The following is a 26,234-nucleotide window of genomic DNA, read 5'->3' as shown; positions in this document are numbered from 1 at the left end:
AATTAAAATTTAACATAAAATATTAAACAGTACCAACTAAATTGAAGACATTTCTCATCTTATCCTAATAAAAATAAAAATAATTTTGGCTGAAACTATTGAAGTTGGAGTCTGTTCATTTGATTTACTTACTTTGAACTATTAACACATTCTCCCAAACCTATTAATGGTAATATAAGGTAATTCTACTGAATATAAATAATTTTCTTATTCAAAAATCAGAAAGTGACTTTGATTTTTACAAAAAGAAAAAATACCTGAGTAAACCAATGGATGTATAAGAATGTAATAGGAGGGATTGGAGTGATAGTACAGCAGAGTGGGCATTTGCCTTGCACGTGGTTCGATTCCCAGCATCGCATACGGCTATATCGTCCCCCAAGCCTTCCAAAGTAATTCTGAGCACAGAGCCATGAGTAATTCCCTAGCACTGCTGAACTAAAAATAACAGCAACAACAACAACAACAATAATAATAATAGAAAATAATTTTTCCTAAAGAGGAATTATACAATTGTAATTATGCCAATTATAATCAAAGACATTATAATCAAATCAGTTTTTTATTCATATAGGAGAACATATAGAAGACAGAAATAAACTTTAAAACTAATTTACTGTTATCCAATTTTTAAAAAGAAGTGGACTTAAAAATCTTTATAGATTCTTGAGATTAAACTTTTGATTCATGATAAATGTTGTGCTTCAGGTCAATGGGAAATGGATCTTATGTTGAATAAATGGTTTTGGAAAAAGGCTTTCTTATTTTCTATGGTGGAGGGGGTCAGGACACATCCAGTAGTGGTCTGGAACTCTTTATAACTCTATGCTCAGGAGTGTCCTCTGGTGGTGCTCAGAGGAATATATGTGGTGCTGGGATTTAGAAGCAGCGTTGCAGCCACCACAGCCATATGCAAAGCAAGTGCCTCTCCTTCTGTACTATATGTCTGACTTAGAAGGTATCATAAGATACAATCAAGTAGGACTTTATATAATTTTCTGAATATTTTAGGGAAGAGAGGCTTAATCTTCCTTAGAAGTTCACTAAATCGGTGGAAGATGGCTGCCAGGAAATTCTGCTGGCAGGAAATCCATGGAGGTTGGTAGAGTCTTTCCAATCAGCACATTGGAATTATGGTGTATGCCGGGGTCTTAGGTTGTCTACTAACATGGCCACCCCAACTACCATTTCCCACCATGAGGAGGTAACTAGAGACCCTTTGCTTAAAGAGAGGAAAATAGTGGACAATTCACCTGCCTCACCCCGACTTTGCCTCCTGAGGCCCCCAGGTGAATTGAGTTTGAGACCCCTGCTCTACAGCACTTTGAATCTCAAATATATTGACTGAATCTGAAGATAATTGTCTACTGCAGCTAGATGACAAAGTCAAACCAGTAACTTCTTGGTTTTTTTCCTCTATGCTGCTTTTGAATACTTGCAATAAAACAGCTCTCCAGAGAAAAGCCCAAGGACTTCAGTATTCTTACCCATCAACCAACAAGGCTGCTTCCTTTATGTCATTCAATTGCTTTCTTTGCAAGTTTCAGCTATTCTCTGCATCCTTTCATGCTGCATACCCCTACACACACACACACACACATACACACACACACACACACATACACACACACACACACACACACACACACTGACTTGAAATTCACATTCCCATCAACTCCCCATCCTTGCTTTAATCTAACTTTTTATGGAGAAACTCAAGTTTGCGAGAAAGAATAAGGCAAGTTCAAATTGTCTTTGTGAACTTTAGGAATCAGATACCATGAGTACATAGCAAATGGTATATAATACCCTAATAAGTCAGCCATAGGGGGAGTGTGTTCTCCTTTGTCCAAGTTCACTTGGTATCTCTATGGCCAATAAACACTTATGAAATCCACCATTTGGACCAGTACTGGCTTAACAGACAATGTACTTAATTTTTCCACGTGGAAATTCCCATGAGATTTTCTGAATATTTTTTTCACGTGTGGTGATTTGTGTGTGTGTGTGTGTGTGTGTGTGTGGTTTTTGGGTCACACCTGGTGTTGCTCAGGGGTTACTCCTGGCTGTCTACTCAGAAATAGCTCCTGGCAGGCACGGGGGACCATATGAGACAACGGGATTCAAACCAACCACCTTAGGTCTTGGATCGGCTGCTTGCAAGGCAAATGCCATGTGCTATCTCTCCGGGCCCATGTGTGGTGATTTTTATTAAGAATAACTTTGGTTCTAAGAATCTCATCCTCAATTCTGTAATACTTTCCATTAATAACAATTATACAAGAACAAATACAAAAGATATTAAATTATGAAAACAAATTCATTAAGGCTGCCTTTATATATATTATATACACACCACCAAGTTAAAGTTTTTCAGAGTACAAGAGTAGAGTCCACTTTTAGGCCTTAGAAAGGGCCATTACTGGACTATCAAGAGACGAGAAGACGAGAAACTACTGTAAGAAAACCACTGAGGGGGCCGGAGAGATAGCATGGAGGTAAGGCATTTGCCTTTGATGCAGAAGGACGGTGGTTCAAATACCGGCATCCCATATGGTCCCCTGTGCCTGCCAGGGGCGATTTCTGAGCATAGAGCCAAAAGTAACCCCTGAACACTGCCAGGTATGACCCTCCCCCCCCAAAAAAAATAGAAAACTACTGAATAGGGGAAAAGGAGCCATTCTGGTCACAAAGTGGCTCAAAGCACTAAATGGGTTAATGTTCAGGTACCCCAGGAATCTGAGTTATTCTGAAAGGAAGCAGGTGCACAGATGCCCTAAACTAAGGTGTGAGCTGAGCCCAGCTGACAGCTCCCAAGAGGGTCTCTCTACTGCTTGAGCCCACCCAGCCCTAAGTCATCACACTGTTTACAAATCTTCTTTGGGCTGCACCTTGTTATGTCTGAATTACAAGTAAATTTGTAGGAGTGTAGGGGAGTGGGCAGGAAAATGCCTCTGTGATTTCCTTTATTTCCTGGTGAAGTTTTCCACAAGAAAGAGAATCAGCCCTTCAAAGGAACCTTGAAATCTTATCAGTGGATGAGTGTCCTTAAGGACAAAGGAGTGAGGAATGGAAGACAAGCGAGTGAGGAATGGGAGAAAAGAAATGCTCCCCATGCTGAGTCTTTCCCACAGTCATGGCCATTTAGCCCACATCCACAAAGAAAAGATTTAGACAATGAATGATCAGAAATGGACTTTGAGGTGGAAGGGAGAGCAGGGAGATGATTCAAAGGGTCAGAGGGCATAGTTTGCAAACTGAGTTTGATCTGCATGGTCTGGGAACATTGCAGGGAACAATCCCCAGAATCAAATTGGAAACAACCTCCAAGCATCAGCGTGACCCAAAAACTAAGAAAAAATATGCAATCGTTTTTGTCTAATGAGGGATGACCTCAGCATGCTGGTTAACCAAGAAACATCAAAATTTCAAAACATTTGATGTGCAAACTCTAATAAGGAAATAGATCAAAACCTGGGCATTGAAGTAATGAAACTGGCCAACAGGCATCTTCTATCAGCACGAATAGGCCACACCAGTAGCACTCAGAGGTTAGCACTACTGGCTAATTGAGAAATTCAGTAATTCAGAAATTACTCCTGGATTGCTGGATATTTTTGACACATTCCTCATAGAATGAATGCAAGGGCTTCTCCTACCTTCCTTTATTTCTATTACCTCTCTCCTTCTCAAGCTGGTATCTGTCTCTCCTGCATGTCACAGAACTTTCCTATATTTTAACCATTTCTCGTAGGTCAACAATGACCTTAAAAGTCATTCTACTAGGGCCCGGAGAGATAGCACAGCGGCGTTTGCCTTGCAAGCAGCCGATCGAGGACCAAAGGTGGTTGGTTCGAATCCCGGTGTCCCATATGGTCCCCTGTGCCTGCCAGGAGCTATTTCTGAGCAGACAGCCAGGAGTAACCCCTGAGCACCACCGGGTGTGACCCAAAAACTAAAAAAAAAAAAAAAAAAAAAAAAAGTCATTCTACTTAGTGTCATTTCAAGGGAAGACATCTTCCAAAGAATGTAACCTTCCACTATCTTTTCCCTAGTCTGAAATATTGCATCAATAATTCAAGAAAGATTCCCCTGACCATAGTTCTGTGGGTTGCATGGAATAATGAGGCACAAGCTTCCCAAACAAACACTAAAGAAACTTTTGAGTTTCTTTGGATTGCCTGTGTAATATCAGTGAGATATCAAGGCTGCTTGTGAAATGTTCAAAAGTCAGAGGGTTCTGGAGGATATAATGAGGATCCGGGGGTTGAGAACAGGAACTAACACCCTCTGACCACAATAGACACTATGACCTGAGACTAAGAGGGTCAGCATCCATCCAGTAGGGACAGAAGGAACAAATCTAGAAAATGGACAGTGAAAAGGCTGACAGTATACATCTGTCCCTGGACACAGTCCAACCTTTGCTCAAAGGTGAGCCCTCCCCAAGACATGTTTGTGAGATTCCTGGTTCCTCAAGCCTCTATCTGGATTTTGCACAATCCCTCCAATCAGGACAAGTCACCTAGCTTCTTCTTCAACCTCGGTCCCATTACTGTTTGCCTCCCTTGTTTTTCCCTTTGCAGAAGCCTTTGCTGGGAGTACACAGTTACACCCTATTGCTGTAACATTTGCCTTCATGTTCCCACAGGACAACCACCACTTGCTCCATGAGTTCCCTGAGCTGGGCTTCCTGTTCAGCCCCTGTACTCTGCTGTTGAAGACACAGTGGTGCAGTGCATAGTCCTGGTTACCAGGGTCTTAAGAGTATTTATCCAGGGAGCAAATCCATAATACTCATCTTCCCTGGGTGAAAACACCTACTCCAAAGAGTAGCAGAAGCTGCCTGGCCATCCTGATCTGTGAAGTGGTCCGATTTGATCAGCAGCTGCACCACACAAGGCCCTGGGAAGGATGGGAAGATGGTCTCACACATTCACTGTATGGGCACCTCAAGAGGGCCCAAGAGACACCGCCAGTCATTCCCTGTCACTCACACTTCCCTATCTAGAAGGTCAGTGTCACAGGCACAACACTGAGCCTGTACTTCCCCCATTAGGGCAGCATGAGTGTCCCATGTATGTCCTATGGGAAGGCTTCTCAGTGTTACTGCAAAGGCTGAGGAGTGGCTTTGCCAGTGGAAGGAAAATGAGGCCATAGTACAAGAGCATCACATGCAAAGCAGAGGCCTGCTGGGCCCCAGGAGACCTCAACAATCACCCCCACAGTCATTTCTCAGTGATCCCTCTGCCTGGATTCAGTGTCCCTACAAGTGTGTATACTGGGCCCCACTAGATACTATTAGCCTCTTCCCTATATATATTGTGACATTTTTAGTGTGACTCTTGTCAACTCTGAATCCAAGCCACAACTCCTATCCTCCTCACAATGAGAGCTGCAAGTCCCTGCTCCAGCCCCTCTGTGTTTAGGGACTAGCATCATTGCCCCTATTTCAGGAGCCCCTCAAGATGTACTTGATGAAAATTTTCTACAGAAGTGGGCAGGAAATTGATAGTCCTTGAGCAGGCAGAATACAAGGGATGTTGGAGGCAAAGGGAATCCAAGGAAAGTTCTGGAACTTGGGGATCTGACTCCACAGAAACCTGGAGACATGCTCTCCATTGCCACAGCCATCACTCCTGCATTACCTGACAGCTTTCTTCCCAGGAGAGAACCTTGAGACCCATAGTGCCCCACCACATCCTGTTGACTTATTCTATGATGTTGACTCTAGCACCAGGCTGGGAACAGACTGTGAGTTGGTGGCTTACCAAGAGGAGGGAGTAACAAGACTGAGGAAAAGTTTCACCCAGATCCAGACAATACTCGACTTTCATGTACCTATGAAAGGGCTTCTGGAATAATCTGCTTATCTCTCAGGCCCTTTGTCTTTGGCTTCCTCTGCCCTTGGTGGAAATTAAGATTTCACTTTACCAAGAAAATCTTCCACGAGGAGGAGGGTGACTGAACAGAGGGTTCTAGAAACTAGATTTGGGATAAGAGGGAATTGGACCCTAGGAGAAAAAAAATTGGGAAAAAAGTATATCACACTCCACCCCTCCCTCCCCTAGATCTCAAATATAATTTGTCTCCATCATAGACCAGAAAGAGGTACTCTCTGCCTTAGAGTGTTTTCAAAGAATTACAGTGACTGTCACAAGGGCTTCTTCCCCCAGATTAATCAGTGACACTGAGGTAGAAGCAAAGGGTTCTCCGACTCTTGAGTCACAGTTCACATAAAAAAAGACATACAGTCCCTTAAAAGAACCACACAAAAAATGAAACACACTCAGTTACTCACACTTGCTCTGGAACTTAAAGCCCTGCGGGTTGTTGGACAGGAAGCACAATTCTCTCCACTTCCACTTGAAACAAGTTATCGTTTTTGTTTTGTTTTTTTGGGTCACACCCAGTGACGCTCAGGGATTACTCATGAATATGTGCTCAGAAATCGCTCCTGGTTTGGAGTCGACCGTATGGAACACAGGGGATTGAACCGGGGTCCGTCCTAAGCTAGCTCAGGCAATACAGAAGCCTTACCCTTTGTGCCACTGCTCTGGCCACTCTTAGAGTAAGATTTTTTGTCTTCCTTCTCTGTGCCAGCAGATTGCAGCCTTTGGGGAATCTTGAAGAGAAGAAGCATCTTAAGATATCTCAGTCATGTGAAGACATAGAAAACATCACTAACATTTTTTGGCAAAATATTACTTAAAACTCAGTCACAAATTGCTATGGGGAAGCAGGAAGTGGGAAGGACTCTGAGCAAGCTAAATAGAAAACAACTGACTGCATTGTTTCAGCAGTTTGTAAGATAAACGGAAAAAAACAGAAGCACAGGATGTTCTTATTTTTTCCAAAGGGTAACTCTTCAAAGACTTAGAAGACTGCGACCCATCAGAACTTGTGGAAATAGAATGGGTTTTGTGTTGGTTTTCTTTTGGGAAGAATGCTTGCATATACCCAATGCCTTTGTCCCTCCAGTTTTCTTACCTTAAATATCTTCCCTTTAAATATTTTCTTTCACAAAATGGAAGAAACTATTCACCAAATACCCATTAGATAAGGGGCTAATATCTGAAAGATATACAAGGTACTGACAGAACTTAACAAGAAAATAACATCTAACCCCATCATAAAATGGGAAGAAGAAATGAACAGACAATTTCTCAATGAAGAAATACAAATGGACAAAAGACACATGAAAAAATACTCCCCATCACTAATCATCAGGGAGATGCAAATCAAAACAACAAGGTACCATCTCATGCCACAGAGACTGGCACACATCAAAAGAACAAGAACAATCAGTGCTTGCAGGGATGTGGAGAGAAAAGAACTCTCATTCACTGTTGGTGGGAATGCTGTTTAATCCAGCCTTATGGAAATCAATATGGAGATTTCTCAAAAAAAAATGGGAATTGAACTCGCGTATGACCCATCTATACCATTCCTAAGGATATACCCTAGGAACAGAAAAATACAATACAAAAATGCCTACCTCACAACTATATTCATTGCAGAACTATTTATAATAGCCAGACTCTGGAAACAACCTGGATGCCCTTCAACAGATGAATGGCTACAGATACTGTGGTACATATACACAATGAAATATTATGCAGTCGTCAGGAGAGATGAAGTCATGATATTTTCCTATACATGGATGTACATGGAATCTATTAGGCTGAGTGAAATAAGTCAGAGGGAGAGAGATAGACACAAAATAGTCTCACTCATCTATGGGTTTTAAGAAAAATAAAAGACATTATTGTAATAATGCCCAGAGACAATAGAGATGAGAGCTGGAAGGACCGGCTCACGATATGAAGCTTACTACAAAGAATGGTGAGTGCAGTTAGAGAAATAACTACACTGAAACTATAACAATGAGTAAGAGAAGTAGAATGCCTGTCTCTAATACAGGCGGAGGAGGGAATTGGGAACATTGGTGATGGGAATGTTGCACTGGTTAAGGGGGGAGGGGTGTTCTTTTTATCACTGAAACCCAACTACAATCATGACTGTAATAAAGATATTATTTTAAAATATAAAAATTAAAAAAATTATAAAATAGATAATGAAATTATTATACTGTTAAAAATAAGTAAAGAAAAATTTTCTTTCAGAAGATCTGGCAAGAACGCTCAATTTTCTGTTCTACAACAAAGGAATTAAAACAAATCACTGGTTTTCATCTCTTTTTTATGAATGGATTTTATTAGGAGCATCAGATTCATGAAGAAGAATCCCTGGGGCTAGAGAGATAGCATGGAAGTAAGGCATTTGCCTTGCATGCAGAAGGACAGTGGTTCAAATCTCGGCATCGCATGTGTGGTCCCCTAAAACTGCCAGGAGTAATTTCTGAACGTAGAGCCAGGAGTGAGCCCCTGGGCGCTGCTGGGTGTGACCCAAAAACAAAAACAAATAAACAAACAAAAAGAATCCCTAAGGATGGGTCCAAAAGCACGCAGTAAAAGAACTCTCAAGCAATCTTGTAAAACAGCAATTTTAGAAGGTACAGATTAGGATGAGTTTCATATCTCTTTAGTATTCCATATATAGGGTTCTTTGCTCTCAACATGCATCCAAAAATCTCACCTTTTAAAATATTTTTAAAACCACTTTACATGCCACCGAAGGTATCCAGAAAATTGTGATAGCTCCCCAAATGGTTTACAGTCACTGGAGCCCATGTACACCTTTATGGCTGAAACAGTAGCTACATTTCAAGAAAAGTTGTGTTTGGGCTCTGAACCTCCTGGATGTTTCTTCTTTTTGACACTGGTGTCAATCATGGGGTTTGTAGATTTCTAAGAACACAAAATTAGTAACTGCATAATTTTATCATCCCTTGCAGCTGCATAGTATTCCATGATTATATATTGCACATTCACAATCTGCTTGTCATTGGACACTTAAGTTGCTTTTATAGCCTAGAGATTGCACTAAGTGCTAAGTGAACAATGATGTGCATACATTTCTTTAAATAATGTTTTTATTTCCTAGAGGTTGATACCAAGAAGTAGAATGGTTGGGTCATATGGCAGCTCTATTCTAACTTTCCTGAGAACTTCCTATATTGTTTTGTAAAGGGGCTGATTGAACCAGAGAGCATTCCCACCATCAGTGGGTGAGCATTCCTTTTGTTACATTTGCCCTCCAAAACAGTTGTGTCTTTTTGATATATGCCATTCTCACTAATATGAGATGGTATTTCATTTGCTTAATTTAGATTTCCTCAATAATCAGCAATGATAAGTACTTTTTTCACATACTTACTGAACATCCGTCTGTTGTTTTCAGAGAAGTGTCTCTTAATTTCCTCTGCTTCTTTTTGATAGGGCTTTTGGATTTTTGTTGTTGATTATCTTTGTGCTTTATATGTCTTAGATATTATATATAATCATCTGATAGTTTGAGTGCAAATATATCTCCCCTTAGGTTGTGCCTTTTAGTTTTATCCCATATTTCTTTTGCTATGCAGACTCTTTAATTTAATGCAGCTCCATTTGTTTATTTTGTTTTCTGTTGTCTCATCAGTGAATCTTAACATCAAATTTACATTTGAAGTTCAGATCTTGGTACATTCTGCCTGTTTTCCTCAACATATTTTATGACTTCTGACCTAATTTCAAGGTCTTTCACCCACTTTGAACTAACTTTCATATAAGGTGTGAGATACAAACTCAGCCTTATTTTTTTGCATATAGTTTCCCAGTTTTCTCAGCAGCATCTGTTAAAGAGGCATATTTATAACTCATGTATGTAACTATCATTAAAACTTATTAGTAGACCATAGATCTGGGATTTATCTCTTGTTATTCAATTCTAACCCATTGATCAGAATATCTATCCTTATTCCAGTACCAAGCCAGTTTTATTACTATAGCTTTATAGTGTAAAGTCAGGTAATGTAATATCCCCCAATTTCTTATTTCTCAGTAAGGCTTTGGATATTCAGGGTATATTATGATTCCATGCAAGCTTTATTAATGTCATCAGAATTTTTATAGAAATTACATTGAATCTATATAGTACTTTAGGTAAAATAGTCATTTTGACAATAGGGATTCTTCCAATTCAGGAGCATGTAATATTTTTCCATTTCCTGAGGTTCTCTTCTATTGATTTCATAAGTGACTAATAAGTTTTCATGATAAAGATATTTCACCTAGTATATTATATTTATTCCTTTTTGTGAATGATGATTTTAGACATAATTATGAATGAAATAGTATTTTTGTCTCTTTCTCTGCTAGTTCATTATTTGCATAAAAATGTAACAGAATCTGTGTACTAATTTTGTAGCCTACTTCCTTGCTGTATTAGTTCACTACTTCTAGGAAAGTTTTTGATAGTCTCTTTAAGGTCTTCTGTGTATGTTTTTATGGCATCTCCAAAAGTGATAAATGAATCTCTTTTCTAATTTGTGTTTTTTTTTTTTTTGGATGCTTTTTTTTTGGGGGGGGGGGTCACACCCGGCAGCACTCAGGGGTTATTCCTGGCTCTATGCTCAAAAATCGCTCCTGGCAGGCTCGGGGGACCATTTGGGATGCGGGGTTTCAAACCACTGTCCTTCTGCATGCAAGGCAAACGCTCTACCTCCATGCTATCTCTCTAGCCCCTCTCTTTTCCAATTTGGATTCCTTTAATTTTTTTCCCCTACCTGATTGCTATTGCTTAGACTTCCATATGATATTGAATACAATGTGGATATATGGACATTCTTGCCTTGTGTCTGATCCCAGAAGGAAAGCTTTCAGCCTTTAACCATTGAGAATAAGACTGTGGGCTCGATATACCTGGCCTTTGCTGTCTGTGTAAGGTGCTTTCCAACTATCTTTTGTTGAGTTTCTTTGTTTTTTGGATTTTTTGTTTGTTTGTTTTTGAGCCACACCCGGTAACACTCAGGGGTTACTCCTGGCTATGCGCTCAGAAATCGCTCCTGGCTTGGTGGACCATATGGGGCGTGGGGGTTTGTCCTAGTCTAACACAGGCAAGGCAGACGCCTTACCTCTTGCGCCACAGCTCCGGTCCCTTTTGTTAAGAGCTTTTATCACGAAAGGATAAAAACTCTTAGACTCTTGTTGAAAGATTTCTCTGTTTAGATTGATATTATTATATTGATATTTACATCATTTTTTCCTTTTCTTGTATTGAATGGTACATTTTTAATACTTTAAAGTCTCATCACGGACTGGGAATATTGTTTTACATTCTCCCAACAACTCTAGGACAATTATTCTGTACCTCTTAGCTAAGCATCTTCTAGAAGGACACCCAAGAGATTTGGAACATGACTGGCCTCACCGTCTCCTTTGCAAAGGAGCTGTTTTGATTTTATTTCACTTATCAGCAAGGGAGTTGTGTTATGCTCATTCTCTGGTCTTGAAGGTGCCACCAATGCCCCAACAGCGGTTGTGCTCTGTCCCATCTTGATCCCAGGGACAGAATTGCGAGCCATGTGTCCCTGGGGGCAGTCTGCCCTGCAGTGGGGAAAGTTCAGCACTGCTCCATCTGTTCAGCCTTCGCAGATCCCAGCACAGTGCTGCTCCTTCGTCCCCTGTGAACCGGCCCTGCTTCTGTGTCCTGTCCTGGGACCAGGGAGCTTGTAGCCACAGAGGCCAAGAAGGCTGCAGAGCAAGTGTCCCAGGACTGCTCCCTACTAAACTTTCCAGTGGTGCATTTCTGAACTTGGGGAGAGTGGGGGCTCTGTTATTGTCTTCACAGCCTTTCCCATAAATCTGCATTTTTAACCCGCCAGCAACAGAGATGGGGGAGGTAAAGAGCGTCTCCAGATTCCGCAGGAAGTTTGGGGTTCAGGGCACCGCCCCTGAAAGTCCTGTCCGGGTCCTGTTGGCCACGGTTCCCCGCCTCCCACGACGCTAAACTAGGGGGCGCTCGGGATTCCCTCTATCCTTCCCTGCATCTACGGCCCGGGACCATAGCACTCCGGGTTCCTCCTTCACAGCCCAGAAGCCCCAAGGCCACTGGCAACCCAGACGTGCAGCCGTCGGAGCAGGAGTCTCAGCGCCACGCCTGGTAAGGGGACGCTCAGGGCATCCCTTGGTTCGGTGGTCCCGACTGGTCCCCGGTGGGGTGACCCCCAGGTCTAGTCTCTTGCAAGGACCCAGAGCTTCGAAGCTAGAGGCAGTTTTTTATGGGGAAGAGCTAGCTGGGGTCCCCCAATCATCCTTTCAGCACCCTTCCAGGTCGCCTGCCTCTGTGCCCCTGGGCCCCCCCCCACCACCACCTTCCTTCTAGGGAGCCCCCATTTTCAGCTCCTGTGACCCGCAGGAGCTCCCAGAGCTGTTCAGAGCAGGGCTGAGCCTCCAGCCTTGTCAGGACAAGAACTCAGAGTCCCCTGATGTGTCTCAGCAGGGGCGGGAGGTATTCACTTTCCCTCTAACTTCGTTGTATTCCCCAATCCTGACATTCACTGTGGTCTGGGAGGGGGCAGTGGAGCCTCAAGCTTCACAGAGCAAAGTGGGACCCCTGCTGTTCCCTAGTCACAAGCCACATGCTCCAAAAGTGATTTATTTATTTATTTATTTAGTGGACATGAAAGCCCCACCTCAGACCCCACATCTCCAGTGACCCCCCCCAAAGGACTGACTAGGGCAGTGCTTCTCAAATAGGGAGGCGCGAGGCTCCGTAAAGGGGGGCGCATTTGACCTCGGCAAACACTGTCCTAACAAGCTAAGCCCCGTGTTTCTTTCTGTCGCTGCCTGTCTCTGGAGCTGAGAGTTGCTGTGTCCTGCTTCAAACCCCTCTTCGAAAAGCTATGCGTTGCAAAACATGCTCATTGTAGCCATTAATCCAGACACATCACCTCTGATTAAAATATCAGCTCAAATTATTTTATATATTTTTGGTTTGCAGTTTAAAGTTTTTTTTAATAAAGATATTCGCGGGGGGTGCGCGAAAAATGTTTTCTTCTTTCTAGGGGGGCATGACAGAAAATAATTGAGAACCACTGGGCTAGGGTCACTCACCTGGGGGGTAGGGCAGCCATTTGCCTTCTGAGCCTTTGAAGCAGATGTCACCAGCACAAAACAAATGACAGGAAGTTCTGGGCGGGCATATGAGTAGAGAAGAGACCCAGAGACAAGACCCAGAAGCATTTTTCAGAGTCGAAATTTGGAGTCATTTTCTCCTGATATGAAGGAACCAAATGCTGATTGATCAGGTTTCCCAGTAAGGAAACCAGAAAGAGCTTCATGTTTATGTGGGTTATGTTCATTCACCAGTGTCCATCATGCTCTCTGGTGTTGCCTTTTTTGGTTTGTTTGTTTTTGTTTTTTTTGTTTGTTTGTTTGTTTTTGGGTCACACCTGGCAGCACTCAGGGGTTACTCCTGGCTCCATGCTCAGAAATCGCCCCCCCCACGCCCCCCACCCCCCGGCAGGCACAGGGAATATGGGATACCGGGATTCTAACCACCATCCTTCTGAAGCATGAAAGCCTTACCTCCAGGCTATCTCTCTGGCCCCTGGTGTTGCCTCTAGCCCAACTGCGCTTCTCCCAGGAGTCAGAGACTTGTGGTTCCTAGTGTCAGGCCCACATGCCACCACTGTCTATGATAACACTACTCCCATAGGGAGACTCAGAAACTCATTAGGTGTCATAAGAGTCTCAGAATATTTCTTTGGGATAGAAATCATCCTCTATGCTCAGTCTTCTGCTTCCAGCTGAGGTCAGGGACTGAACCTAGAGGCCTGAATCATGCCAGGTATGTGCCCCTTTGAGTCATATGCCCAGTCCCTAAAAAATGGGGGGGGGGAAGAGTGGTGCTTGAAAGTACTTTCATTGTGATTAAAATATACTAAACAAAAATGTGCTACACTAACCATTAAACCATGCTCAGACCTGGGGCACTGAGGATGCTCCCATTATCATACAAATCTCTGGCCAGATTCAAACCCTATGCCTGGCACCCCCATCCCCAGCTTCCACCCTGCTGCTTACTAACAGATGCTGCTACTGATCTTGATCATATCACAGGTCTTCAGGACGACTCAAATAGAGGTTGTGAAAGCTTTGAAGGTCACAAATAGTGACACAGAAGACTAGTGTGATGATGAAACTCATCATCACATCCATTACACTCTGGCACAGATCCCAGAATAGTTCCTGAGGTTCCAAATCTCAGAGATTGTCATTAAAGGGAGAGAAGATGTCACTGGATTTGAGCAGTTTTAGCAAAAGCAGAGTGAATGAGACTGGGGGATTTGTAATATTTAAGTTTCTCAATCAAACAGAATAACTGTTGTAAGAATTACAAAATGCATTGGTTAATTGCAGATAGTAGGTCTTTATTTGACTTCTATGTATGTCTATGCTTCAAAAATATTTTATAACCACATACATCACTGCAATCTCTAAAACTGAATAAATATAATGCTTCTCCAGAGTTCATCTAACCATACCCGTTTGTCTCCATGCTTGCACCTACCTGCAGATTCTTTTCACTGACGCCAAGAAGATTGACACATGTTGTACATAATTTCAGTGAAATATTTTTGCCCCTTAAAACACTGCTCATTTCTGCTGGTTTGCAAGGAAATGCTCATTATTGGGAGGCAAAAGGCTAAAACCATGTGGCCCAATTGACCAAGAATTGACAGTGGGACTCCCCAAGCCTTCTTATCACTGCTTAGGGAACCACCCCAATAAATAGATGAATAAATTGAAAGTAGACATCAACTGATTTGTTTTGAAACATTTTCCTCTTTCCTGTAAAATGAAGTGGAAAAAAACAACCATTTTCTTGTTAATGAAGCCTGACATCTGTGGGTGTACCTATTTGAAACCCTGAAACCCACCCATTTCTGGGAGGGGTCTTGGGAACCGGATAGTAGGTGTAACCTTACCTGCTAGACCCTCCCATTCCTGGGAGGGGTCTGGGAAATGTTAGATAAGGCTGGGACCAAGGAAATTCGGCCCCTTTTTGGCTTTTTGCCCTTTTGGCTCTTGGCCCTTTCTGCGCTGCTGTGCGCTCTGGCTTCTGGGTTTCTGTGTTCTGGTCTTTGACCAGCATGGAGCCCAAAGGGAAGATGGCTAACAGGAAATAAGATGCAGGGCTAGCAAAATATTGCTGTGCTTGAAAGGTTATGAATAGGCCACACACACGTGGTGGCTAGGGCTTGAATAAAGTTGCTTCCTGACGCCTGACTGTGAGTGAGTGATTTCACCTGGGCCTGGGACTCGCCGACTGCATGGAGGTGGCAGAGCCACGTGGACTGGAATGGCACGGAGAGAAATCCACCGCCATCCAGCCCCATCCTTAATTATTTAATACAACAGACATCACAAGTTTTTTTTTGGGGGGGGCCACACCCATTTGACGCTCAGGGGTTACTCCTGGCTATGCACTCAGAAGTCGCTCCTGGCTTGGGGGACCATATGGGACACCGGGGGATCGAACCGCGGTCCGTCCTAGGCTAGCGCTGGCAAGGCAGACACCTTACCTTTAGCGCCACCGCCCAGCTCCCGACATCACAAGTTTGCATAAAATGATTTATAGTTATTGGTTAGAAAGAAAAATGAGTAGGAAATCCACACTGGAAATGTCTTGTCTAAGCAAAATTCCTCTTGAGTGTCTAACTAGGTATTGTCAGGCCTCTGAAAGAGACACTGTTTTTGTTTGTTTCTTTCTTTCTTTCTTTCTTTTTGTTCCAGAAGAGAATGGAAGGATTTCAGAGCAAATATGGAACTATAGATGAAGGTAAGAAAGCCTCCAATTTCTAGAACTTCAGCCCAAGATCAGAGGAAACTCACATATGTCTCCATTTTTCTCTCCTCTAGCACAGCATAAATTTCTTTTGCTCTGGGGCCCTCTCCTCACCACCACCGTGATGGTCACTCTCCTAATAGTGGGAAATGTGGAAATGAAACTTGACATCAGATGCTGCAAGATTTGGAACCCAGTTGTACAAATGAACCTTCTTTCCTGTGTTCAGCTGAAAAGAGGGTTCATTTCTTGTAGGGATGTAGCAATTGTGTCACAATATCCAAAGTAATGAAGAACAAAGAGCCAACACAGAGTGGAAGGGACAAAAGACTCAGTCAGGAGCCTGAACTACCTGAAGCCTCATAGGAGCTTTGAAAATCCCTGGGCTTCAGGCTCTAGAGCTGGACTCAGCATCACTCTCTGCAATTCCACTTCTGTTACCATTTCTGTTGTCCAACATTCAATGACCTTCCCACACCTGCACTTTTGACACTCTTAGTCTTCTTCTCCAGTCCCACTCATCCACAGACTCTGAACTTGACCTTCACTACAATCCTCTGTCTCTAAATTAGGAGCTTTCATCTCTCCCACATTACCAGAGAGCAGAGATCCAGGGACTCTCAGCTAGCTGGTCCTGGTGAAGGCACTCGAACCCCTACACCTGAAACCACCCCAATCCCTGGTCTGGTGAATGTGAGGCCTCTTTCACAGTGTGCCCCAGTGTCTGAGGGTTCAAGAAGTTGTTCTGCTGTTGCTCTCCTTTGTGCCTTCAACACTCCCATTTATTAAGTATGATGTGATGTCACTCAACCTCCCCAACAGCACCGACACTGCCTCCTCTCAGGATGCCCTTCTCTGGTCACAGAGGAGGTGGCTCTGGGACCCCTCCTCCAGGCAGCCAATATTGTTCTTAGCTCTGGGTCCCAGCAGGACTTTCAGTGTGACTGTTCTATACCCCCTGAGTTTCCTAACTAGGTTCACATTCCATACCTGAATCCTTCTCAAGGGAGTGGATAATTCCAGGAAGGCCAGTAGGGCCTATTACTTTAAAAAATAAAAAAAGGATAAAGTTTTTGTTTCCTTAGGCAACAGCAAAGATGCCAATTTTTCAGCATCCTCCTCCTTGAGAATCATCCTGGTGGGCAAATCGGGCGTTGGGAAAAGTGCCACGGGAAATAGCATCCTTGGCCGGATGGAGTTCACGTCCAAACTGGAGGCCAAGTGTGTGACCAAGAAATGCCAGCAGGCCAGGGGCACTTGGAATGGGAGGAGCATCCTGGTGGTGGACACGCCCCCCATCTTTGAGGACATGCCCCCCACCCAAGACTGGTACCAGGACATCGGGGACTGCTACCTGCTCTCTGCTCCGGGGCCCCACGTGCTGCTGCTGGTCACCCAGCTGGGCCGCTTCACTGCCCAGGACATCATTGCTGTGAGGAGAGTGAAGGAGGTCTTTGGGGCAGAAGCCATGAGACATGTGATCGTCCTCTTCACCCGCAAGGAGGACCTAGAGGGCGAGCCCCTGGCTCAGTACCTGGCTAATGTGGACAATGCGGGGCTGAGCAGGCTGCTGCGGGAGTGTGGGAGAAGGTTCTGTGCCTTTGACAACAGGGCCACTGGGGACCAGCAGCGCCAGCAGCTGGAGCAACTCATGGCCCAGGTGGAGAGTCTGGAGAGGGAGCTCCAGGGCGCCTTCCTCAGCACCCTGCTCTCCCAGGAGGCACAGCTGCTGCTGCAGCAGAAGAACGGAGGTGGTGAGTGCTCAGAAGAGCACAGGCGCTACCTAGGCCTGGTACAGAGGGAGCTGAAGAAGCAGAGGCAAGACCTCAGTGAGGCCCAGGACAACTGCTTGAGGCACAGACTGCGTAGACTCTCCCACTGGATGGTTTCTCACCTTTGGATTTTTATTCTTCTTGTCTGCATTTTAATTTTTCTGGTCATTTTCATTGACTTTGGCATCCCTCGTGGGAACTGATTATCTCTGCGGTTTTGTTCAGAATCACTCTCTGTTTGCAGGCCCTGGATTTGTTTTTACACCATTTCATTTTATTCTCTCTTGTCTGGCATCCATTTTACTCTCACACTTTTTATTGACTTTTTAATGTCAATAAAACTGAAAGAAGGAAAGTCTCTGTTATTTTGTTCCTTTGTGAAGTTATATAAGACATGAACAGGAACCTGTCCTGAACTATTTGAAAGGTTACAGAAAGGAGGAGATGATGGAGGAGGGACAGAGGAGTTACCAGTGTGAACAGCTCACCTCTGGGTCTTATTTCTTCATGCTAAAGGGTGGGGGGCATCAAAGGAACTAGGAAGAACTGGGGCAAGATTATCAGGTAGGCTGGGAGTGGGGGAAAAGATTATTTATCAAAAATATACTCCAAGTTAATGACGACACCACATCATCTCCCATTTGATAGATGATGAGAACATTCTGGAGGAGAAACTGAGTATATACAGAGATTAGGAGGAAGAACAGATGAGGACTCAGATTTGAGGGCATGGAGAGAAATGCAGAGTCACAGCAGATGGAGACTGGCCATTAGGACAGCAGTCCAGGCAGAGAAACCCCAGTGCCTGGGTGTATCATACAGTGATATGGAGTACCTGGTGTGCAGAGCTAAAAAAATGAGAACTCCTAACTAATGATTAGCATCAATTTTATTAGGGCTCCTTCTGCTTTTTGATTTGATTTTATATTTTATTTTTCTGGTCTACATGACTAGGTCCAAATGACTACTAATGAGGGCTGAAAAAGAATGGGGAAACAAACCTAAAAGAACGGGAACAAATCTAAAGATGTTTGCCTTCTGTAAAGAGATGGAGTCAGATATTAGCATAAGAAAATCAAGGGTGTTTGTCTGCAACTCCTTTTTTAACTGTAATGATTATTTTGGGAATGGTTGGGTCCATATGGGCATGTGTGCTGGGCTCAATGTCATCTCATGTCATCTCAGGCAGGCTGAGATGACATTAAGGCTGTTACCTTGGGGCCGGAGAGATAGCATGGAGGTAAGGCATTTGCCTCGCATGCAGAGGGACCGTGGTTTGAGTCCTGGCATTCCATATGGTCCCCGAGCCTGCCAGTAGTGATTTCTGAGTGTAGAGCCAAAAGTAACCCTTGAGTGTTGCTGGGTGTGATCTCAAAACAAAAACAAAAACAAAAAAGCTGTTGCTTTAATTTTTAAATATTCTCATAAAGGGCCATACCAGAATGCTGGGCCTCAGTCATGACTGAACTCCTGACAACTGGGAACTGAAAGGTCTGAGTTGCTTAGGGTTGAATTGGCCAAGGCTGGGCAGTTAGTATTTTAGAGTTCACAGATGATGTAGTCTTGATGGCAGTTATTCAAATCCACTGAGCAACACCACATTCCTAGAAAATACAGTGAACTGCAGAGTAAATTTCATGCAACTTTCCTAGGGGACCAAGATGCTTGGTTCTATTGGCTTTTGTCCAAGAATGGTGTATATTATCCCCATATTAGAGTCCTTTTGTGATTGATCAGTAATGAAGGCAAAGTCTTTCACCAAACTCAGAGCACTCCAGAACTCAGACAGCTGTGATAGGTATCTGCAGAAATCTGGGGGAAGAATGGTGTTCCCTGTTTTAGGAGGACATCTGGGCCTTGCATTCCCAGAAATAGGAAATCAGAAGCAGAGGTTCCAAGTGGGCCTCCCCTCACACAATCTTCCCTTGATAGTACCTTCCCACCCAGCTTTTTATGCCTTTTTCTTCCTTATATGGGAGGATTTCAGTCCTCCCAGACCACCCAGGATAAATGATGAGTAAATGATTCATTCTATGGTGAGTTCTAGGAGCTCAGTGGCAACCCTAATGTTATTATCAGAACCTCTGTTGCTGGAAATCATACTGTGTTAATTGATCTGCACAGCTGCATTCACATAACTGGTGCCAAACATACCCCACAAGTTATATGTGACTCAAACCCATAAATCCCCAAGAATTCTAAGTTCGAAGACCAAGCTACTTGTTCCACCAGTATTCTCAGGTTGCCTGACTTAATTCAGTTTATCTCTCCTTGACTTTATTCATTCTGTACTACAGATATTGTAATGTGAACAGTAAGGAGGAGGCTCAATGCTCTTACAGAAATGTCAGATAAATGCTATCAGGGGAAACAGAAAGATAGTATAGGAGGTACAGTGCTTGCCCTGTAAAATCCCCAACACCATACAAATAATATTTCCTGGGAGTGATCCTGGAGCACAGATCCAGTAGTAAAACCTGAGCACTACCTAGTGTGACCCCCAAACAAATGATAAAAGGTTTCTGCTCCACAGGGAAAGGTAAGGTCTATTAAAAATGGGGTGTGTGGCAAAGGAGAGTAAATGGGCTCAACAGAGTACATCAGATAGGGAGTGCAGTTGACTTCAGGTATGTCAGCTCTCTGGGCAGTCCTTTCAGCCACAGTCACATTCCAGGAGTAGAATGAAAATCAGCACATGTGGAGGAGTTGCAGAGAGGACACCATGAGTCTCCCTTGAGACTTAAGAACCATCTTGTAATGGAAAATGACATAGTGTAAAAAGGGTCCGGGAAAGCCCACCACCTCCAATATAGACCACAAATCTTCTGAGATGCAATCAGCAATGCGAGGTTTATTCATCCAGAGTTCTGGGGTCCGCCACCTCCTTTCCTGTCGCAGCAGATTTGGTTCACAGTGGAACACTGAGCCTTGAAATCTCCAGATTTTTATGGGAATTCATATGATAATGAGGTTACAAACAAAAACAATTTCTTAGTCAGAATTTAGGAAGTTAGTTAGCTGTAATAAGCCCCTAAAGCAAAAGCCTGTTCCCTCAGGTAAAAAGGAAATTTGATAGGAAAATCTAGCTGTGCTAAATCCTTTAATATACATCAGAATTGACACCTAGAGCCTAGTCAGAGAGGAACTACTTTGAGATGTTAAAATTTACCCTCTTGTTTTCCTCTGGGCTCTTAATTGAAATGTACCTATTCATAAGGTCTGCAAACCACCTAGAGCCATGTGAATTGTTTTGAAGAACAAACTATATACTGACAAAGCTTCTGTTAACAAGAGAGATGTGTTGTACTTTGCAAAGAAACAAATGTGAGCATTTTTTTATACCATAAAAAAACTGTGACTGGCAAAAATCCCCCATAATACCACCCATATTTGAACAATAAATCAGAACACTGTTCTCCCATACAACTGTGTGTGGCTCCTCATATTTCATAATCTGCCACTCGAGCACCCACTTTCATCGAGAGAATTATGAGTTCTCTAACGTGTTTGGACCAAGCTAGCCATAGCAAAGAAATAAAAAAAGATGACGACAGGAGGAAGAGAGAGGAAAGAAGAGAAAGAGAAGAGCAAGAAGAAGAGGAGAAGAGGAAGAAACAGTAGAAGAGAAGTAGGGAAGGAGAAAAAAAGGAGAATACAAGAAGATGGGGTGAGAAAAAAGAGAAAGAAAAAAGGGAGAAAGAAAAAAGGGAAAAGAGAAAGAAGCAAAAAGGAAGAAAAAGAATATGAAGAAGATGAAAGAGAAAGAAGAAAATAACATAACTTTACCTTCTTCAAGAGAAGAAATAGGAGGAGGAAGAAGAGAAGCTGGAGAAAGAAGAGAAGGAGGAGGAAGGAGAAGAAAGGAGAAAAAAAGGAAGAGGAAAAAGAAGAGAAAGCATAACTGCACTGGAAAGAATAGGATTAGAATATGAATAATACAATGTGCTAATGATGTATTGTGAAAAAAAAAGGCTTCTCTCTGGGACACCTGGAACAGGTGCTATGCTTCTCTGCTCTGGGACTTTGGGGGAAAGATCAGTTGAGCACAGGAAGGTGAAAACCTTAGGTCTGGGTGGGTCAGCATAAGTAGAAAACTTTCAACTGGTTCAAATGTTTTCAAGTGCAAGGAGCTGACGCTGCAGGCAGGGTGCTCACTTGTATATGACCCAGCTTTGATGATCCCTGGCACTCCATGTGGTCCTCTTAGCCCCACCTGGAGTGATCCCTGAGCACAGAGCCAGGAATATGTTCTGAGAACCACAAGATGTGTTCCCCAAAAAAGTTTCAAATGCAGGTTAAAAGATTTTGAAAGGAGGGGTCAGAGCAGTGCGCAAGCGGTAGGGCATTTAGGATGGACTGTGGTTCAATGCCCCCGGTCGCATATGGTCCTCCAAGCCAGGAGTGATTTCTGAGTGCATAGCCAGGAGTAACCCCTGCGCATCATTGGCTGTGGCCCAAAAACAAAAACAAAAACAAAAAAAGTTTTTGAAAGGAGACTCCCAAACAGAGATAGCTTGAGCAACAAGGGAATTCATTGATGACATCACTGTGAATTTAGAGAGAGGAGAGGCTTCTGAGCCGGCCGATTAAGGGTCATATCTTTTCTGTCTTCTCTGCTCTGAAGGATCATCTTCAACCTTAGGCTGGTAACAAAAGGGCTGGTTGCAGTTCTACTCATCACATCCCAGACTGACAAGAACAAAAGGAAGAAGAAAAACTATCTTTCTTTACATCTCTCCTGAGAGGGAGACCTTCACTCACTCATGCGTCTAAAATCTGTCTCAGGCCAAAACCTTAACTTGAGACTACATGCAGAAAGTCTGGCATTTTACAAGATGTACTGTTGTTGTTTTCCTTGGAGGGTCCTTCTGAGAGGTAAAGGTCTGGCCCAAACAGAAACCTCTTGGAAATGAGAATGGGGCTACACAGACAACACAGCCCTTGTTCTTTACCGCCCTCAGAATTAACCACCTATGGGTGGTAAGAGAATGACAAAGATATGAAGTGATGGCTCAGGAAATGCTCTAATACACACATATTACATCCAATTAGAAAATAAAAGCATAATAAGAGTAAAAAATATGCTGAACCAAACAAACCCTAAACAAAACTTACAAACAGGCCAGCATTTGAGTCTGTGCAGCCTCTTCCTCAAGCAGTTGACCTGAGCCTCATTCAGGTCTTGTCTCTGCATCTTCAGCTCCCTCTGCACCAGGCCTAGGTAGCGCCTGTGCTCTTCTGAGCACTCACCACCTCCGTTCTTCTGCTGCAGCAGCAGCTGTGCCTCCTGGGAGAGCAGGGTGCTGAGGAAGGCGCCCTGGAGCTCCCTCTCCAGACTCTCCACCTGGGCCATGAGCTGCTCCAGCTGCTGGCGCTGCTGGTCCCCAGTGGCCTTGTTGTCAAAGGCACAGAACCTTCTCCCACACTCCCGCAGCAGCCTGCTCAGCCCCGCATTGTCCACATTAGCCAGGTACTGAGCCAGGGGCTCGCCCTCTAGGTCCTCCTTGCGGGTGAAGAGGACGATCACATGTCTCATGGCTTCTGCCCCAAAGACCTCCTTCACTCTCCTCACAGCAATGATGTCCTGGGCAGTGAAGCGGCCCAGCTGGGTGACCAGCAGCAGCACGTGGGGCCCCGGAGCAGAGAGCAGGTAGCAGTCCCCGATGTCCTGGTACCAGTCTTGGGTAGGGGGCATGTCCTCAAAGATGGGGGGCGTGTCCACCACCAGGATGCTCCTCCCATTCCAAGTGCGCCTGGCCTGCTGGCACTTCTTGGTCACACACTTGGCCTCCAGTTTGGACATGAACTCCATCCGGCCAAGGATGCTATTCCCCGTGGCACTTTTCCCACTACCTGATTTGCCTACCAGGACAATCCTCAGTGGAGCTGCTGCTTTGGCTGCACCTATTGGAGCAGGAGAGAAGGTACTGATGCTCTACCACCCAAATCTCAAATCTCAAATCTCATCAGCTGAAACCCCAGTCTCCAATGGCATGTGTGAGATGATGGGTCTATGAGAAGTGATGAGACTTAAATGAGGCCTGAGTTGGGAATTTGGTCCCCTACTTCCAACCTCTTCCATCTACTTTACAAAATAACAGGGTTTTTATCTGGGGTAGCCCTCACTTTGGAGAATATGACAGCAAACAGCCACAAACATTTTGTTCCCAAGAGAAATTCGTCTCTTGGGCAACTTGAGTCTTGTATATCCCACTGTAAGACAGGAATTGTGATGTGTCTCAGATGAAGACGGGGCCTGAAGATCATGAAGAATCTTCTAGGTTCTTACCTGTGTTCATGGTGCCTTCTTCATCCTTCTGAGACACTTCCATGATGTTCTAGAAGGAAAATATGCAAACAAACTGGCCCATGTTGGAATTGGAAGTGGTATACAGCACAAAACCCACACACTAGAGAGGATGAGTCAAGTCTCTGCCATACCAAAGCCATGCCAAAGGGATGCTCTCATCACCTACAATCACCACTTCATCAATGTCTCTGCTTTAATACTTGCCTACAACTCTCTACAGAGACACCAATCTGATCAAAACTCTAGTAGGACAGTTGGGTTGACTTCATCAGGACCTTTTTTGGAGTAAATCCCTGCCCCACCATTCCCCACCTTCCAGAAGACCTGACAGCTGAAAACATGCCCCACAAAAGCTGTAGTATTAGCAATAGAGCTTCTACTTCAACAACTCCAATTTTTTAGTATTATCATTCCCATAGAAACACCAATTTAGGTACTAATGTATTGTTGGTGTACCTAGCTGAAACCCTGAATTTGGGTGTAGATACCTAAGACCCACCCATTTCTGGGAGGGGTCTTGGGAACCGGATATTAGGTGTGACCTTACCTGCAAGACCCGGCCCATTCCTGGGACGGGTCTTGGAAAAGTTAGATAAGCCTTGAACCAAGGGGATTCGGGCGCTTTCTGCGCTGTTGGGCGCTCTGGCTTTTGGGCCTCTGTGTTCTGGTCTTTGACCAGCATGGAGCCCAAAGGGAAGATGGCTGAAAGGGTTAAGAGGCAGGGCTAGCCTAGAATGGCTGAATGCTTGAAAGGCTATGAGATAGGCCACACACATGTGGTGAGTAGGGAATGAATAAAGCTGATGCTTCCTGAAGCCTGCCTGTGAGTGTTAATTATTTAACACAACAATGTATAGCTGAAGACACCTAATATTCAGAAATAAAATAAATAACAGAATTATCAACAAAGGCTTATTAAATCTTCTGACAATGAATTAATGATCTCATTGCCATACACAATAATTTTCACAAAAATTTTGTTGCTGTATTTTTTCTTCTTTTTTTTTTTTAATAATTTTATTCCCACTTACCTGGAAACAAATGTATCATGGCAACTATATAGTACATTGTCTTCAAATAAAGTAATTTATATTTTAAAAATTACCACACTTTACTGAAGAGGAAATTGGGAGTGAGGTGCTAGTAAAGCTCACACATCACTGAGGGGCTGGTTCCAGGCTGACTTCTGTTTGTGGATCTGCTGCTCTAAGTTTGTTGCAGGGCTTGAGTTCCCTCTAGGGCACAAAGTTTGTTTAAAACACAAACCCACAGGTCCTCACACCTCAACTTAGCACATAGGCAACACCAAAATTTTGTGCTCTTCCCCCACAACACTGTGGTTAGTGGTTTCCATTGTCTTTCTGCTCCTCCTGGTCACCAAACTCTTTTGTCTGGTGAAGAGTCTCCCCAAACTTAGGACATAAACTCTCTTTAAATTTCCAAGGCTAGGGGTATCGAAGAGAGGGTGCCTCAATGGGCTACTAACCATAACCCTTCATTTGCCAAACAAAACCAAAAAACACTCTCCATCTCCTTTCCCACTAGAGAGGACAGGAGCTGTTTGGGAGCAACAAGCAAGGGTTAGGATCCCGCTATTAAAGGGGGGTCCCCTAGAATCAGTTTCCAACCACTAGTTCCTCCCTCTGGCTACAAGTCATGGTTAAAAAGAAAATTAATTATTTAACCACAGCAAGCAGATCCATCTGTGGTCTCATCCTAAGACCCTTCTCTTTTTTATAAGATCCGTTCTCATCACCTTGAATGTACCCCCACAAGTAAAGCGAGGTTGATAATTAGATTCAAATAAAAGGTGTTTATAGACTGATCTGTAAGGGGCAGTTTATGACTTCTGAGCACTGAGGGAAGGAGTCAGGTCATCTTCCTCTACCTGGGAACCCCATATGTGCACCCCAATCTGGGGAGAGCAGTCACTGTATTCATAAGTAAACATGCCCTCACATAACTATGGGGGATTGATTAATATTGCCAAGTCTGACTAAATCTTTAGGTTCTGAAAAATGTTATCAGTTTTCAATTGAGGCTTTAGGGTATATCCTTGATAATCGTAATTTTTTTAGGAATTAAAAAAAATGAACTTTGCATGGGCACAGAATAATACTGGTAGAACTGAAGACAGGAGGGGCAGGAGAGGATTAAAGGTGAAAAAGAGAGAGGGAGAGAGGAAAGAACAGGGACAGAAAGCAAAACAACAACAACAACAAAAAAAACAAACAAAAACAAAAAACAAAAAAGCCACCCTATTATCTGGTGAGTCCTGGTTTGAGTTCTGGATTGCAAGATTCACTTATGGTCTTGGAGCATAAAGCCGTCAGAAATGAAAAAGAAATGTTGCCAAAAATCTATCTGCCAGAGAGGAGGAAAAATACAGTGTCCTCAGACACAAAGTACCTCACAAGAGA

At 43.6% G+C, this 26,234-nt stretch overlaps 2 protein-coding genes across 2 annotated transcripts; one reads left to right on the top strand and one right to left on the bottom strand.

Moving 5' to 3' along the window:
• The first annotated feature begins 11,772 nt into the window (after nt 1-11,772).
• LOC126010310 (GTPase IMAP family member 5-like) lies at nt 11,773-17,920 on the top strand. Its single transcript, XM_049774384.1, has 3 exons — nt 11,773-11,865; nt 13,949-14,027; nt 16,818-17,920. The coding sequence occupies exons 1-3, from the start codon at nt 11,773-11,775 to the stop codon at nt 17,705-17,707; spliced, it is 1,062 nt and encodes a 353-aa protein (XP_049630341.1). The 3' UTR covers nt 17,708-17,920.
• A 526-nt stretch (nt 17,921-18,446) lies between these two features.
• On the bottom strand, nt 18,447-23,836 carry LOC126009178 (GTPase IMAP family member 5-like). Its single transcript, XM_049773912.1, has 3 exons — nt 23,794-23,836; nt 22,620-23,408; nt 18,447-18,481 (listed from the first exon to the last, which is right to left on the bottom strand). The coding sequence occupies exons 1-3, from the start codon at nt 23,834-23,836 to the stop codon at nt 18,447-18,449; spliced, it is 867 nt and encodes a 288-aa protein (XP_049629869.1).
• Between the last annotated feature and the right edge of the window lie 2,398 nt (nt 23,837-26,234).

This window comes from Suncus etruscus, chromosome 1, assembly GCF_024139225.1.
Source record: "Suncus etruscus isolate mSunEtr1 chromosome 1, mSunEtr1.pri.cur, whole genome shotgun sequence".
NCBI lineage: Eukaryota > Metazoa > Chordata > Mammalia > Eulipotyphla > Soricidae > Suncus > Suncus etruscus.
The sequence above is the reverse complement of the archived record's forward strand: the minus strand, read 5'-3'. Positions and strand labels throughout refer to the sequence as shown.